We start from the raw sequence: 18618 nt of genomic DNA on the forward strand, positions 1-18618 counted from the left end.
GAGATGGACTAGAAGTGGAGCATCTGGGACTTGAACTGGTGCTCATATGGGATATCAGCATCGCAAGTGGCAACTTAACCCATTGTGCCATAACACTGGCCTCAACAATGTTATTTGAATCTGGAAATGTCAGTAGTTCTCCGTAAGGCTGAAATTTAAATTATTAATGCTATTAATAGCATATATCTAATAGATATTTTAATGTTTCTGCACTGTTAGAGCTCCCAGCAAAGAACACTGAACTTAATTTAAGGACAAGTCTTGGAAGGTAGAGTGAAGGGAAACCTCCACAGAGAAATGTATTCATATTTCAAAGTAAGTGAAACCCAAGCCATCTATTCACATTCCAAAGGATTGTGAAATAGGGACCTTTATTTTCTCTTCCCCTAAGAACGTGTTTGTTTTAGGGTGATTAAAGCTCGCTCTCTCTCTCGCTCTCTTTCTCTCTCTCTCTCTCTCTCTCTTCATCTCCTTGGCAACTGTTTAGTAGTTCCTGTATGACCCTGAGATTCCTAACTTCTTCCAGCTGGTGCAAAATCCCCTTTATATTTCTGGCTAACATCTGGCCTTTGTAGCACTGCCCAAAAAAGAGAAGGGGCCATGGGTCACTGATGCAGTTACTGACTTAAGCAGTAATATGCTGCCTCCAATCCCAAAATTTCACACCTGTTTCAGAACAAAAATCAGTGAATATAGTTAGTCTTCTAATAAAGAAGTGAAGGTCTCTGAGCAATACAGGATAAGTTTGTGTGCTATGGACGCAGTAGCTGACTCTGCTTCTATTCCCTATCTCTTACCACATATATCAAAAGAAAAGATTTCAGTAATGAATGAGGCACTTCTACCAACGAACTTCATCCTCCTCAAAGTGCAAAGAAGCACAGAGGTAGTAATTTTGTAGGATTCACTCTGTGACTAATGATCTTCTCTAGCATCTTTGCCCACTTTTCTATTCACACGCTTCATCTCATGCAGCGGCGTCATTCAGATTTCTGCCTCTACATGACCACCTTAGTGAAGAAATTTTGTGTAGCATGTCAAGAGTGGTTCTTGGTAAGCAAAAATAAGTGTTTTTTTTTTTAATTCTATTTTCCTCTTTCATGAAGAATTATAGAATTATTGCTTCTTTTCATAGCTAATCCCATTTGTACCTTCCTACTTCCTTGATTATGATTTCTCTTTCTGGTCTCTCAGTCTCTAATTCTCCATGGGTGCAGCTCAGCTTCCTGCATTGGGTTCCCATGTCTCTCTGCTTCCTCTCTTGCTCTATTCCCTCTTTCTGTTATTGCTATCTGTTTTCTTCTCACTATTCCTGAGTAGCTTTCTGTGTCTGCCTGTCTGTCTCTCTCACTCTCTCTCATCCCCTTCCCCCTCAACTCCACACTGACTCCAATATCCAATGTTTCCTCTCTAGTAGGGTAAACAGACTTTCGGTCATAACAAATGTAGACCTCCCTTTCTCTTTGAGATTGCAAGCTCTTAACACCCAATAGCTCTCCTTTATACACAACAACTTTACAGAAAAGGAGTCTACCTAAGAATCAAGAAGATGAAGTTGAAAACTCAGAGGCAAACCTTGAAGAGTGTCAAAATGAAGTGCTAAGTGCCAATATGTGAAGTCAAAAAGATGGCGCTCAGAGAGTACTTTCTGTATTTGTATTTAGTATACTGCTAACTTAGCAAGTTTCAGTGAGCTGGTATGCACAGAAACATAGTCCAAAGAGCTGGAGTGAATAAAGACAAACAAGAGAAGACTGGGGCAGTGGGTGTTTTGTGGCTTAGCAGTTTAAGCTGTGACTTGCAACACTGGCACCACATATTAGAGCACCAGTTCAAATTCTGGAGGCTCTGCTTCTGATCCAGCTTTCTGCTCATGTGTCTGGGAAGGTAGCAGACAATGGCCCAAGTATTTGGGTCCCTGACACCCTTGTGGGAGACCAGGATGGAGTTACTAACTCCTGGATTTTCCCTGGCCTTTACTGGGCTCTTGTACCATTTAGGTAGTATATCAGCAGATTCTTTTTCTCACTAATTATTCTCTCTCTCTCTCTCTCAAATAAGTCTCAAAAAAAAAATAGAGAAAACTAAGAGTTTAGCATCAACATTTTAAAAGTGCCTACTCTCTCCTAAGAAATGTGCTCTTAGAAATACAAATAAAAGTAAGCTTGGCAATATCTACCTTAAGGAGTTTATAGTCTAGAGGGAAATGAGACAACATAAAGAGACAATGTAGAAATCATTTGACAATGCTATGACAAGGAAAACCCAGGGATACATAGAAGCTGATTGGAGAGACACTGATACTGTACTTAGGGGGGCGATGGATATTTTAACAGGGCAGTAATATCGTAGTCTTTCTCTTTTTCTTGGTCACTATCTTAGATGACATTTCTAATCTCCTAGTGTGCAGCTGGGTTGTGGGTATGGATGGGGTTCCAGCCAGTGGAATGTAGCAGATGGACAACACTCTGCTTCCAGAGCTGGCCCGTACCATCTCCTCCATGCTTTCATCCCATTCTGGCTAACCGCATGGAGACCTTGGACACCAACAGAGAGAAACTCTACAGCTTTCATCAGCCTGGCACCTCAAATCTCAGGAAGAACAGGGATCTTTGCCTTATCTCCTCCCATTTCCAGCTGATAAATAAACTTTATCTGTGGTTGAGCATCTGTCCTTTTCTTTTGGTCAATTTGTTACAGCAGCCAGAATTATCCTAATGTTGACTACCTGAATGAAGGATGTGATTTAGTCCAAGAGCCACGGTCCTGAAGTGTTTATACATCCATCTCTTGACTCGATGGCAGGATTCTTGACCCTGTCTATTTAACTTCCTGTCCTCCAGACACAGCACAGTGTCTAATATTCATAACTCAATAAATATTCATTGGGTGAAAATGAACGAATACACTACCTTGGAGATGACATTAAATCTTTTGTGGTTTATTTTTTTCTTTCAAGATGATCATCTAGACAACCACCATCATTTCTATTATCACCATTTTTTTGTGCTTACACATGCACATCCCTGAGAAATGCACACACACTGTGTCAGTGGCATTTGTGTGTGATTTTCAAAACTTATGATACTAATGGCATGCCTTCTGTGAAAATTTCATAGACACTAATTTATAGTGACTGCCATCTCTCTTATACTTAGACACCAAAATAAGGAAGAATGTTTTCAGTAAATTTGTTTTAAGTTCTGGGTTTGTATTTTTTAATGATTTTTAGAAATTTCCATGTATGTGTGCCATTTAATATTATCAGATAAAATTTAAATTGCTATAGTACTTAAGAATGATTGAAAAAATCAATTGTGACATGAATAACTCATTAATTTAGATGAGCCAAAAGCATAATTATTATAGAATGTTCGAATTATCCTAATTATTGGCATTCATATAAAACAGTACCTATTTCATAGGGTGATAATGGCTTTCCAGTACATTTTCAATGATTTGCTGCATTTCCTCTAAAATTGGGGGAGGGGTGTCATACTATTCCTCCAATACGTAGTATTTACAAATGCAAATATGCACATTGTGATATTAATGCATTTAACAGGAAACAATTCAACATGTAAGGGGTTTCCATTAAACATCAAGCACTTTTGGAATCTGGAGACTGTAAGGATGAATAGGTCAGGATCTTTGTCCTAAAGCGAACATCCTGCAGCAGCAGACACAGACTTAAATAGTAATAACATCGTGAAGAGTGACAAAAGAGCCATCGTGTTGACACAGATGAGAGAGAAGTCACTCTTGCTCAGCAGTCGGGAAGGTGGGTTAGGGCTTCACAGACGGGGTGACCCGAGAGCTGAAATGGGAAAGCCAGTAATAATTTCCCAGAGGAAATGGTAGGCACATCAAGTGTATTCAGCAGGGGGCAATGGCTTCTTATAAATATCAAGATGCACAAAAGCTGTCAGCACGTTGGAAACAGTGGCTAGTACGCCATTCTGAAATACCTGATTCTTATTCTGTAGGAAACTTCACTCAGATGCAGGGGGTGGGAGTCTCTCAGTTGGAAGGTGGGGGGGGGAGAGAGGAACATTACATGAATTAAAGACAGAGAACAACTGCTAGACCCCAAGGGGAGGAAACAGACTCAGAAACACAGTTGGGTGTCCAGCTGCAGTCCTCCTCACAGAGGAACTGGAATGACTGGAAAGACTGGAGATGACAGGAGGGGGAAGGTGAAATGGACAGCTCACATACCCGAGGCCTTTTGTTTTCTCTGGCATGTAGGAGGTAAAGCCTTCTGTATAGAGTGTATGCAATGGAATTGGGAGCTTGCATGAAAGTTCTAGAAGGACTGTAACAGCCACCATGGGATATGGATTGAGAGGTGAAGAGGCACCTAGTAGAATGGTTGCTAAGCAGGAATGAGGGCCCAGCTGAGGTGATGCTCATAAATGCACACTGGAAAAAATCAACACGATGATATTTTTCCAGCTGGGTCCAGCCTTCCAGCAGCAGCAAAGGAACGAGCCCTTGTCCGTTGAGCTGATCTGCATAACAGTTTAGAAAAGAGAACTACAGAGGACAAGGAGGTGATAAAACAGAAAGCATCTGATAGCATCTAAAATCAATGTGCAGGCCTCAGGTCGGGTAAGAAAACAATTCAGCAGGAGAGCACCGGGCTCAAGAAAAGGGAGTCCTTGGAAGACAGATGTCGGAAAGGAGGTGTGGGGAGAGAAGGAGGGGAGGAGAGAGGCTGGCACAAAGAGGAGACTGACGTTTATGTACCAACCATGTGGCTTATAATTCTTCTATTCATGGATTCTTTCCATTTTCTTGTGTGGTCTGAACCATTAGGCCAGTGGATTAGTTGCCATCTGATATTTATTAGATCTTCTCTGAGTTCTTATTCTCCAAGTCCTATCTCTGCTCTTTAGATTGAGTTTCTTACTGGTCACTTGAAATCTAAAGTTCACTCATTTTTTTAACATTTTTTTTTTTGACAGGCAGAGTTAGACAGTGAGAGAGAGAGACAGAGAGAAAGGTCTTCCTTCCGTTGGTTCACCCCCCAAATGGCCACTGCGGCCGGTGCGCTGCGCCGATCCTAAGCCAGGAGCCAGGCACCTCCTCATGGTCTCCCATGGGGTACAGGGCCCAAGCACTTGGGCCATCCTCCATTGCCTTCCCGATCCACAGCAGAGAGCTGGACTGGAAGAAGAGCAACCGGGACAGAATCCGGCGCCCCAACTGGGACTAGAACCCGGGGTGCCAGCGTCTCAGGCAGAGGATTAACCAAGTGAGCTGTGGTGCCTGCCTAAAGTTAATTCACTTAATACCAGCCACCAGCCCATCAGATGGGAGTGTATGAATTAGAAGACAGTACCTTTGGGTGAAGGTGACCACCCACCAGAGTCAGGTAAAGGAGAGGCTGGAGTCAAGCCCCTACGAGTCCCACATCCCCATGCTCTTGGGCAGAGCACACATCCCACAACCATATTCTGCTGTCCTTGATGAACTCAAAGATAAAAAAAATTTAAATATACTGGGCATTGTATCTACCTAGAATGGCTGTAATATATTGATTTGATCAATGGCATATTAAAATCTGTAGAAACATTTTAGTGAAAACAATAGAGAATAATATAAATAAAGAAGAACATAGCTAGGAGAATCCAAAGCTCATACAAGAAATTTTATGTCAAATGAGGTGGCTATGTTCCCTTTCTGATGATGTTTTAAACTCTCCAACCATGCACAGGAGCTTAAAATGCAATCGCTCAATGCTGGTTTCATAACTTTGAACATGTAAAGTGAAAAATCATTTGACAGGGTCAAATGTTTTAAATAAATTTAAATCCCATTGCAGGAGACAGCAGGAATTCAAGATCCGGACAGCAGACAAAGGGGATGACTGGGCTGTCACTCCACCTTCCATACTAAAGGATGTCTTTCTTTGTCCTCAGCTCTCACATTCAAATCCATGATTAGCAAGACAGCTCAGCCTCTATAAACAGAAAATGATGCTGTAACAGGCCAGGCCGGAGGCATGACTTGATAGAGAGATGAGCCAAGTACCCTCCCTCTGAGCTGCATTGGAAGTTCCGCTAATCCTTAGTATTTTTAGTTACAATATTTATAACACATACCTGCTCTCTTCTTTAAAACAATAAAATGCCACCTGATCTACAGATGGAATGGACAGGTCTCTCGGAGCTTCAAATGAGTATGATTCCAAGAATCTGAGGAACAGCAGTTGCCATCTGTTATTTAGCTTAATTTGCTTTAACTGATGATCTAACTTCTTTCTGTGAAGAATTTGGCTTTTCTAAGATGCACAGAATAGCGCAGTATTAAGCCTTCAGATAGTTCTATGTGGGTTATGGGTTATTTTTAATATAACCATGGTACACTTTGGTCCTAACAACTAGTCAGGATCTATGCATCTGAAAAAATAGTACATGCACCACAAACTGACTTCCTTTTGGCAACAACAACAAAAAATATCTATTGATGCCTTAAAAGACAAATATTAAATGAAATAAAAATCAATCAGTATCACTTAACTATCTCATCTTTAGGACTGAAGTAGAAACTGAAAAATAAAATCTTGTGGCAGTGACATTATCACTTGTATCTCTAAATGACTTACAGAAAAGATTCAATTATCTGTAAGTGAATAATTATCTATGGAAATTTAAATGACTACTTTTCACCTTTGCCAAGAAAAATGCTTCTAGGCTACAAATTCTTGCTGTCATTGGTACATGCCATCTTGATGGGATTGTGTTGGAATCCCCTGGCACATTTCTAACTCCACCATTTGCGGCCAGTCAGATTGAGCATGTTCCAAATTGTTCGTCTCCTCCCTCTCTTTTTCCACTCTTAGATTTAACAGGGATCACTTTTCAGTTAAAATTTAAACACCTAAGAATAATTGTGTGTTAATTACTGAGTTCAACCAATAGTACTAGAACAACAACAACAACAACAAATACTAAAAAGGATAAAGTATTACATTGTACATCTAAAGTCAGGACAGGAGCTGATCAGTTCATTGTTGCTTATAGTGTCCATTTCACTTAACAGGTTTCCCCTTTGGCGCTCAGTTGTCACCGATCAGGGAAAACAAATGATATTTTTCTCTTTGGGACTGGTACCAATGCCATCGCACTAGTCCAAGTGATCAATTTCAGCTCACAATTAATAGTTCTGATAGGTCTAAGAGTCAAAGAGATCACACAAACAAGACAAGTATCTGCTAATACTAACTGATAGAATCAAAAAGGGAGAGAAAGATCCAACATGGGAAGTGGGATACACAGCAGACTCATAGGATGGCAGATGTCCTAAACAACACTCCGGCCTCAGAATCAGCCCTCAAGGCATTCAGATCTGGCTGAAGAGCCCATGAGAGTATAGCAGGCATGGAAAGCCAAGATATCATGGAAAAAAAAAAAAAAGACCTAAATGAATGATCTCTGTGAGTGAGATCCCAGTGGAAAGAACGGGGCCATCAAAGAAGGAGGTACCCTTCTCCGAAGGGAGGAGAGAACTTCCACTTTGACTATGACCCTATCGGAATAAGATCGAAGTCAGCGAACTCTAAAGGCTTCCATAGCCCTGGCAACTCATGACTAGAGCCTAGGGAGATTACTGACGCCATGAACAGGAGTGTCAAATTGTTAAATCAGCAACAGGAGTCACTGTGTACTTACACCCCATGTGGGATCTGTCCCTAATGTGTCGTCTAAAGCGAAGTGATGCTATAACTAGTACTGAAACAGTATTTTTATACTTTGCGTTTCTGTGTGGGCACAAACTGATGAGGTCTTTACTAATTATATACTGAAGTGATCTTCTGTATATAAAGGGAATTGGAAATGAAAAAAAAAACAACCTGGTGTTAAAATGGAAATGGCATAGAAAATTAATTAATTTGAAAAAAAAAATTATGTAGGATCTCTGTCTTTAATGTGCTGTACATTGCTATTTAATGCTATAATTAGTAATCCAATGGTAGTTTTTTCACTTTGTGTTGCTATATGGGCAAAATGTTGAAATCTTTACCTAATATATACTAAACTGATCTTCTGTATACAAAGAGAATTGAAAATGAATCTTTACATGAATGGAAGGGGAAAGGGAGCGGGAAGGGGGAGGATTGCGGGCGGGAGGGAAGTTATGGGAGGGGGGAAGCCATTGTAACCCATGGGCTATACTTTGGAAATTTCTATTCATTAAATAAAAGTTAAAAAAAAAAAAATTCTTGCTGTCAGTTTTCACTCTACGATGTAAATAATCACAGAGTAACTGAAGAATCACAGAGATCAGAATTAATGTCCACAAGACATTCCAAAGCCAAATGCAATTTTTAAGAATATGTACCAACAACAGTTTCCACATCAGTTAGCATATTGACAATTGTATATATTTGTACACATGAGAACATATATAATTTGTGGCTAACACACAGAGATATGGATATTTTACATGCATATTTTTTCCTCTAAATATATTGACATCAGACCTCTACCCATTGTTTTTCAAAGCATTCTCTCTGTGTTGGAACAATTGGATTTACAAGTCATACTCATTAATCAAGAAATAAGTTAAATAAATATTTGGAACCTGTGCTGTACAAAAAGGCCAAGAAGAACAGCAAAACACAGAAGAAGAATCCAGTTCCCCTGGCCGTCAGTACTGCAGACCACAATGAAAACAAGGTATTTGAAGCTCAATACTCCTTATCTCAATAAAGGTGCAATAAGGGCCTAAATTGTAACATTAATGAAAAATAGTAGAGACACGGAATATGCTGATGTCCCAGATGCAAAGCCCAGGGTAATCATTTCCACTGGTCAAGGGCTAAATGGAAATGTGTGATTAAAGCTGTGTCATTTCGTGTAATGGCTCATTAATGACTCTGAGAAGAGAAATGTGCCAAGGAAGCTTGAGTGATCTTTCCAGAAACAAAATCATTTGGGGACCATTGATCAAGTCTCTTTAGTGTTATTCAGGAAGTCTGATGTCTTAGAAAACCTTCTGGATGAATTTACCCATATCTCATCATTATCTTCAACCTCATAATCATATAATGCTTCTATCCAAATTGTATGCTTAAAAATAGTTTGCTGGGTCTATGCAGTCACTTTTCAAAGATTTGATTAAAAATCAATTTTAAATGTTATATATTGTAAATAACATTGATTAACTGAAATCCAGGTGGAAAGATGGAGAGGGGTAGGTAAAGAGGGGAGAAATGGCTGATGCTTCTTTGCCAGACTCACTGGTAGAGTTTTAGTAAAGTCATTTTATTAAATCCTATGTTCTCAGTTGTATTATACCAACATGTAATATACTTAATCTGATGTTCAAGCAACTATTACATCTTCCTGAGTTACATAGGCTGACCTTTTGCATTTTCCACTGCTAGAAAAATTTAACATAAGATTCTTTTCCTCAATTCTACTGAAGCTCATAACAATTTTAGATTTTATAAGACAGTCTCATGTATCTAAGCTTGTACTCTCTTGGTTCTAATGAGATAATATTATCTTTATTTTATAGACAAGTAAATCTAGGTTCTAGAAAACCGAAACTTAAATACTGTTATTGATAAAACACAAGGGGAAATTCAATGACTTGTTGACTATAGGTGGATTTGTGACTATAATGATCGAAGATACTAATATCTTTCAGTATCTGAAGTTTAATCTACAATATTTAAATGTGCAGTCATTTTTACAGAGTTCTGGGAATTTAACCAATTTTCCTTTTACTCTTCATCAGCAATAATTATATACCGAATACCTTTGTATCATGCACATTAGCATGACCAAATTTCAATCCCTTTTGTTCTTAAATATACTTAAAATGTTTGCTAGCCTTTTTGAGGCATTTTTTAATGTATCTAATTAGTTCAAAGGTAATTAAATCTGCAGTGATGGAGTAACTCAAGTTCATCAAGATAGAAAAAGTTTCTAAAAGCATCAGTGAGTCAATAGTGTATTTTTAACAAAAAGGAGTAATTAAAAGGGGAGTCTTTTAATAAGACATGCTTTCCAAGTACCTAGAGGCTATTACTGTTTTATGATGGTTTCACAGACAGTGATTCTGTATGCATATGATTTGACTTTGCATAATTATAGTCATATTTTGGAGCACTTGGAAAAATCTGTGATATTTTGGTTTGGTCCTAGTTTTGTTGGTTTCTTTGGTTTGGACTCTGCTTTCCCCACAATAATTCTACCCACTAGTACTACATGAAGCTGGAAAACAAAGGCACATACTACTCCCCACAATTCAAAAAAAAAAAAAAAACATAAACACCCACACTCACACACATGGAAAACTTTTCCTCCTTTATCCTTGATAACTAAGGCACAGGGGAGTTTTTCAGTCAGCAATGTAGACTCCTTGGGAAGTAGTGTTAACCATTCTGCTTTATCACTTTATCAATAGCCTTAAAGAGACTTTGTATCCTTCCCCAAAGTTCCCAGCCTTACATGCTGGGTGTACACCAAATCACATTTATTTTCTTATCACTTTAAATCCTATATGGGGATTTAATACAGATGTATCTGTATCTATTATATCAGATGGAATAGACAAAGAATCAGATGTTGGGCTAATAAAGGATTCACTAGATAAAATGCTGTAATAATCATAGTTTCATGTACCTCAGTGTTAACTTTTTTAATGATTTCTATCTCTGCCCTCCTTCAGAATATTTAACAACCAAGAAAAACCATAAGTACAAGAATTCTGGACTTCTCTTTAGCCTATCAAGCCCTTAGCTTGACCATTGTTAAACAGCTCATATATCCACCAGTATCCACCTATCAAAGGAAGCTGATGAGGTAAGCCACAGGACCCTTTGCAAATGAGGATATGTAAACTGAGGTTCTGCTGAACTCAGAATAACTGAGAATTTAACTCAAATATTTTATCTACATAGGAAATGGTTACATTAAACTGCTAATTAAAACATATTAACCAGAAATGATTTCTCAAAATTTTTGTGAAGAAGAAAGAAATGTATATCCTATATACATTATATATATATATATATATATATATATATATATATATATATGGGGGCCAACATTGTGGTGCAGTGTGTTAAGCTACTGCCTGCAACTCGGCATCCCATATGAGCACCAGTGTGAATCCCGGCTGCTCCACTTCAATTCCAGCTCCCTGCTAATGCTCCTGGGAAAGCAGAAGATGGCACAAGTACTTGGGTCTCTGCAACTCACACAAGAGACTTGGAGGGAGTTCCTGGCTCCTGGCTTCAGATCCGCCCAGCTCCAGTCATTGCAGCCATTTGGGGAATGAACCAGCAGATGGAAGTGCTCTCTCTCTCTCTCTCTCTCTCCTTCTCTTTCTCTTTCTCTAACTCTGCCTTTCAAAGAAATATATAAATATTTAAAATAAATAAAATAACATAGGCTATCAATCCAATTAAGTTAAACTAATCCACCAGAATAGGAATATGTATATATACATATAATATACAATTATCATCAATCATACATGGATTATATATTCATTATATTGATATATATATGGAAGTATATTGCATTTAAAATAAACTATTCTGCTGGACTGCTTTAGTGCATTTTATAACTATAAGTATTTCAACTTTAAATAAATGCTTTCCTCTATTTTTAAAGATTTATTATATATTTGAAAGTCAGAGTTACACAGAGAGTGAGAGATACAGAGAGAGTGAGAGAGAGATCTTCCATCTGCTTGGTCACTCCCCATATGACCACAACAGCCAGGACTGGGCCATTCCAAAGCCAGGAGCCAGGAGCTTCACCCAGGTCTCCTACAAGGGTGGCAGGGGCTCATGCACTTGGGCCATCCTCTGCTGCTTTTCCTAGGTCATTAGCCTAGGGCTGGATCAGAAATGGAACAACTGGAACTGGAACCAGTGCCCGTATGGGATGCCAGAGTTACAGGCAGTGGCTTTATCCATTATGTTACAACACTGGCCCCATCTCTTAGTTCTTACTGGAATTTTAGAAAAGTTCAGCTAACATAAAATATATCACCTTGTTCCTAAGTACTTACATTTTAAATGTAGACTTTTTTATAATAGTCTCCATAAATTTATGTTTTTATCTGTGTTATGCTTATATCTTTACTGAAAATATCCTGCTAAACATTGTCTTAGGCTATTGGATTGGGACAACTTATAAACTGATTATGTTCCACCACCAAAAAGTAAACAACAGGGTTTTACCTCCCATCATTTAAATCACCACAATAACCCCCTTTTCAGTTAAACGGAAGATCAGCATTGGCAATTTTTCTCTGCCAAATTTAGTTGTGACTTTTTTCACCACTTTTGCTGTCGGTTTGAATCATCTTTAGAGGAAGAAATTAGATAATAGAAAGTGTTGCTTGGCTTGGCATGGAACAACAGGAAGGCAGGAAGAGCAGACAGTAAAACCCCTGCTGTTTGTTTCTTCCTATGCTCATTTTAGTTCCGGGACTGGTGGTAGAAGAAACGCCATTGAGACCCTTTTCTGATGACTGGGAAGATGTTGTGGAATGATTTGTTCTACTGCCACCTGACCACTGTTGTCAAAAACTCTTCTACAAAATATGTTACAATTCCTTACCTACAGAGCAAGAGAGGAGTCCTAGCTCACACAGAGTAGCAGAATAATTTTCATTCTTTCTGCTTCAACAGGTAATCTTTTTTTCCATGGGGGCAGAAAGAAAATTTGTGCTTTTATTCCAGAAGATTTCACATTAGTTTTAATTTAATGATTCTCAATAATGACATTTTTAGTCTAACATTCCTGGTGCATGAGAAAATAGCATAGTAACAGATTTCTTTTGAATATATTTTAGTATTGGCTTTTTTCCCTTGATAATAAGTAAGCAATAAAGCAGTCCAAATAAGGAAAACAAATTGTCAGAACCTAATAACAATTTTAAGGTAACTGGGACAGCAGAAATGAGACTCCATTTCAAACAAGTTAGAAGGATGAGGATTCTGTGTCATGTCAATAAAGCCAAACATTTATAGTAGAAAAGCAGAATCCCAGAGCAGGCATTTGGTGTAGTCATTAAGATGCAGGTTGGGATATCCATATCCCATGTTGAGTACCTGGGTTCGACTCCTAGTTCTACCCCCTGCTCTATTTCCACTTTTACCTTCCTGATAATGCGCACCTCAGAAGGCAGCACATGATGGCTCATATAGCTGCTTCCCTATCACTCATGTGAGAGATCTGGATGGTATTCTCAGCTCCCAGTTTCAGACCCAAACCAGGGACTATGGCAACCATTTGGGGAGTAAGCCAGTAGATGGAAACATGCATTCATTTTTTCTCTATCAAATAAAAATAAACAAATTATTTAAAAAATTAAGAATCCTTCTTGCACATACACACACAGTTTGATGGTGACACCTGTAAAAAGAATCTGATGGCGTCTGTTTTGGAATTTGTTCCTCCATGTTTTATTCCTGCTTTGAAGAAAAGTTGAAAATAAAAAAAGGAAATCAATGAACTCTTTTGTCTATCCCTCAGAGCTTTGTTTTCTTTTCCTTGTAGTAAATTTAGGAATTCAGTTTCCAATTTCATCCAGTCACTACACTCAGGATTATACAGAACATTCAAGATGTTATGCAAAGCTGACAGCTTTCATGAACAGAGAGATTTATGGATTTCAGGAGCATGTCTGAAAATGAATTTGTGTTTGTTATGAGAGACGAATGAACTCACCCCGGACTGAAGCAGTAGAAAGGAAATTAAGTTAAGGTCAGGTGGGTGGAGAGCACAAATCAATACAAGAGCAGACATGTAAGGAAGCCTTGTGTTACAGATACACCATGTGATAAGGAAACAAAGGCATCTCAAAGCCTCGCCTGGGGCAGATGGACAAGGAAGAGACAGTACTCCTGTCTGGGAGAAGTATGCCATAATTGCAGTGTCTGCGCTCATGGTAGAGATGGCTGGAAGATGAGGGACAGGAGTATGGGGGATTTCAAAAGTTTGTGGAAGATGCAATTAAAAGTTAAGTTTATTTTGATGCATTTTTTAATCCATTAATTGTTTTTTCGGTATACACGTTTTCCACAAATATTTTGGAAACCCCTTGTATGCCATCCTATGCCATCCTATTTCCCTTTGCATTCTTTGCCAGTCTGAATATGATTTTATTTCTCCCAGCTATAAACAAAAGTCAAATAATCTCAGGAGACTAATATTATGGATTTCAGGTGTTCCCTTATTGACAAATTTACTGACAAATTTGGTGGTGAGGATTTGGCCCAGCTGTTACAACGCTACTTGGGATGTCTTCATTAGAGAGCCTAGGTTTGAATCCTGCCTCTATTCCTGATTCTGGCTTCCTCCTATTGCACACCCTGGGAGGCAGTAGAGGATGCTCCAAGTAACTGAATTACTGCCACACACATAGGAGACCCAATGGAGTCCCAGGCTGCTGATTTCAAATTGGCCCAACATTGACAGCCAAGGGCATTTGGGGAGTGAGCCAGTGAATGGAAAGTGTATCTATTTATCTTTCTCTCCTAATTTCTTTTCTTCTCAGAGGCATTTTATTATCTAACTCTATTTTCAATTACTATTGTTAGTAAAATGGTGAGGTCTTATCTGTGGCATGATCTATGCCCTGGACACCATCCTAGGCTCTGGCTCCCGTCGCCATTGCTAGAAGTCAGGTGATCAAATGGCCCAACTGCAAGTGTCAGCTCCAGCCCCACACTAACAGAGTTTGCTGCTCCCACTTCCCTACCCGGTGTAAGAGTATAACAGGACCTGCTTCCCGCACACATGCTCCCTCTCTCCTGATCGATCGCTCTCAACTCCCCTCTCTTTCTTTTTCCTACATCCTCTCCCTCTGGCCTGTTGGATTTCCTTATCAATAAACCCTTTCCCACCGGCGGTGCCGTGGCTCAACAGGCTAATCCTCCGCCTAGCGGCACTGGCACACCGGGTTCTAGTCCCGGTCGGGGCGCCGGATTCTGTCCCAGTTGCCCCTCTTCCAGGCCAGCTCTCTTCTGTGGCCCGGGAGTGCAGTGGAGGATGGCCCAAGTGCTTGGGCCCTGTACCCCATGGGAGACCAGGAGAAGCACCTGGCTCCTGGCTTCGGATCAGCACAATGCGCCGGCTGCAGCGTGCCAGCCGCGGCGGCCATTGGAGGGTGAACCAACGGAAAAGGAAGACCTTTCTCTCTGTCTCTCTCTCTCTCACTGTCCACTCTGCCTGTCAAAAAAAAAAAAAAAAAAAAAAAAAAACCTTTCCCTTACTCCGATGTTTGGTATGTTTTGTGGTGGCCTTACAACTAAACCTAAGATGAAGGAAGATTTCTATCCCATAAAAGAAGTAGAGGCCCAAAATGTTTTATGAAACATACTACAAAACTCTTACTTGAAGATTTTCAAACCTTTCTATGACAATCTACTAAGTTACTGAATCAAATGCTGCTTTGTGTCTATTTTAGAGTCATTAAAGTCTTATCAGTTTGGACAGACCTCATTTTTGATGACTCAATGTTACTAAAAAGAAATGAAACTATTCTCACAAGTATTTGAGCATCTGAACAGAGAACCTTAGAAAAACTTTCTCACATTAATATTATATATTTTTCTATCAAATAAAGGCAGACAAGAATCACTCTTTTACTTTCTCTGCTGGTACACTTAAGTAACTTAGGAATTACCTTAATATTAGAAGCTTCAGTATACCATGTATACTAGTATTGGTACCACAACAAATCACCACAAACTCAGCTTAAATCACACAAATTTATTATCTTAGAGTTCTGTAGGTCAGAAGTCCTATAGGCGTTGCCTAAGAGGCTGGCAGGCTGAGCTCCTTTCTGGAGTCTCCAGAGGAAGATTTGTTTCCTAGGTCTTGGGATCACGGACAGATTTCAAGTCCTTCTGGTCACAGGACTGCGATCTCCATTTTACTGCTGATTGGCAGCTGACAGACATTCCCAGGTTCTAGAATCCATCTGCATTCCTTGACTGATGGCCCCACTTCCTCCATCTTCAACGCTAGCAACAAGGAAGTCTCCCTCATATATCAAATCTCTTTCCTATCTCTTCCTACCTAATTTTTCTGATTTACACTTCTGCCTTCCCTTTCCACTATCAAGCATTCATTGTATCGGATTGGTTCCACCTAGACATTCCAAGTAAACTCCCTATTTTAAATTGTTAAGCTTAATTGCACCTGCAATTAAAATGGTTTACCATATTCAAAGATTCAAAGGTAACATATTCAAAGATTGTAAGGACTGGGACCTGAGCAGATTGGGGAGCCATATTCTGCCTATCACACCATGAAACCATTTTGTGCAACAATAGATCAGCTGATACCTGCACCACAAATAAATACATAAATATTGAAAATAAATATTTACCCACTTAAATGTCTTTAAAATCTTGAAAGAGTTAGCTCATTGCTAAAGGTATTGAAATGTTCCATCTTACAAATTGCAAAAATAACCCACTGACTAATATTAAGTGTGATGAAAATTGGTCAAGTGAATTTTAACTAAAGCCTTGGTGAGTTAATTTAAACCCTAATGTTATAATTTACTAAGTACACTAGGAATGCCCTTCTGCATTTGCAAAGACTAAGCACTGAAAATGAACTTAAATCAGCTGTCAGAAGGAAATGAGCAATATCTTTAACTGGTTTTATTTAATATAAAATAAAGATGTGAAATAATAACATTATTGTTATCACTAAAATGACATTATACTTCAGATGAATCAAAAAGAAAATTTAAAATTAAGCACACTATAAATGCTTATTTGTTTGTCATAATATACCTTTAAAGTGTGTTTGTTTTTAAGTGGACCTCATTAACAGCAATAATTTATATACTAAATATATTGTATTAATATCCTTTATAGATATACATAGTTAGTGTTCATGTCGTAAATTTTTACTTATCTCTGGGTAATCAAAGAGATTCAAAATTATTAAACTAATAAATTCATATTAAATATGTTGGTTGATAAGATATGCTTATCAATTAACCTGATATCATTACATTTGCAAGTATTTTGTAACAGCTAAGTCAGATCTAAATTTATCACAATTTCAATTTATCACTCAAAAATGTCATAAAAGAATGGCTGTTACAGAGTCAAGGATCTTACCATTTTACCAACACTAGGCAAAACTTTTACAAATATCATTTTTTTCTAAATAGAATCTTAATTTCAAACATTGGACTTTAAAAGCAACATTTGATATACCATTTGCCTCTCTTTATTATATCAAGGTAGGGGTTATTTGTTATTTACTTACAATATATCCCCTAATTTCTTACTGTGAAACATACAAATAAAATTTTCTTAAAATATTACCAATAGCTAGAAATATCTAGGTTTCTTGATTTCTTTATGGTTCTTGTGTTATGAATCTTATTTTTCTGTGGATCATAAAAAAACCACAGGCCAAGATGTACTTATTGCTAGTTATTGGCTTATAAATAACAGTAATACTCATAATTTCATTTTTTTCTCCAACAAAAATTATTTTTCCCTCATAGTATGCTCTTTATCATCTGGGTTTTGTTTGGATATTTATATCTGGTACATGCACATGTTCCTTAAATCCATTCCACTTACCAAACTATTCCCTGAGCCCCAGAGCCAATAGGCTTTAGGTTCTGGTAGCGCTTGAGAACTGTGAAGGTTGAGTCTCCCACTTCCACACTGTAGAACTGGTTGTCCACTTTGCTTTTGCTCATGTTGTAATATTTGGCAATATATGACACATCCACTTGTTTATCAAATCCCTGTCAAAAAGCAGAACAACAAACATGACACACAGAAACAAGCAGAATGGTAATCAGGTACCAAAAAGTCCACTCCTTTTTATTAAATGTTTCTTTATTTTCATATTCAAAGGCAGAGGCCTGTTCTTTTAGTGATTATTATTATTTAGCCATTTTCACCTAGTTTCATATAGATTGCATATAAAAATGCATATAGGTATAGTTATTCATACATGATAACCTGGAGTAAAAGAATTTAGGGGAAAAATACAAAGGATTTTTTTTCCTTAATATTAAAATAGAACAATCTTAGATTTCAGTCACATAATCATTTATAAAGTATCTAATTTATGGAGCAAGCATCTGCTGAAAATTTACTGGTCACAGAGACTATCCAAGTTACCCTTGAATAAAAGTGAATAAGAAAGCGGTGACCACCAGTCTTCCATGCTAATGGACCACTGGCCACATGACGAGGGATAGAAGATTGTACCCACAATTCTCTCCCAGAAAGAACTGAGATTCAGACTAACATGTAGTTGTTTTTTTATTTAAGTGTTTGTCTATTTTCAATTTATTTAAACAGAGAGACAGAGATCTTCCATCCTCTAGTTTACTCCCCAAATGCCCACAACAGCTAAGGTTGAGCTGGACTAAAGCTAGGAGCCAAGAACTGAATCTGAGTTTCCCATGTGGTTGGCAGGGACCCAAGTACTTCAATTATCATCCACTGTCTACCAGGATGCACATTATCAGGAAGCTATATCGAAAACCTAGGAGTTCGAGCTGGGACTCAAACCAGGCACTGTGATATGAGATGCAGGATGGCCACCTCGCTTCTTAACCACCATGTCAGATGCCTGAACCCAACAT

The 18618-nt window shown here is 38.4% G+C and overlaps 1 protein-coding gene across 1 annotated transcript in view; it reads right to left on the bottom strand.

Annotated features, from left to right (window-relative positions):
• MAPK10 (mitogen-activated protein kinase 10) overlaps nt 1-18618 on the bottom strand; it is a 456407-nt gene that overhangs the window by 118011 nt on the left and 319778 nt on the right. Inside the window, exon 5 of the mRNA XM_062199183.1 lies at nt 17597-17766. Within this exon, the coding sequence (XP_062055167.1) occupies nt 17597-17766 (170 nt within the window). The remainder of the gene's footprint in view (nt 1-17596; nt 17767-18618) is intronic.

The sequence above is a fragment of the Lepus europaeus genome, chromosome 8, assembly GCF_033115175.1.
Source record: "Lepus europaeus isolate LE1 chromosome 8, mLepTim1.pri, whole genome shotgun sequence".
NCBI lineage: Eukaryota > Metazoa > Chordata > Mammalia > Lagomorpha > Leporidae > Lepus > Lepus europaeus.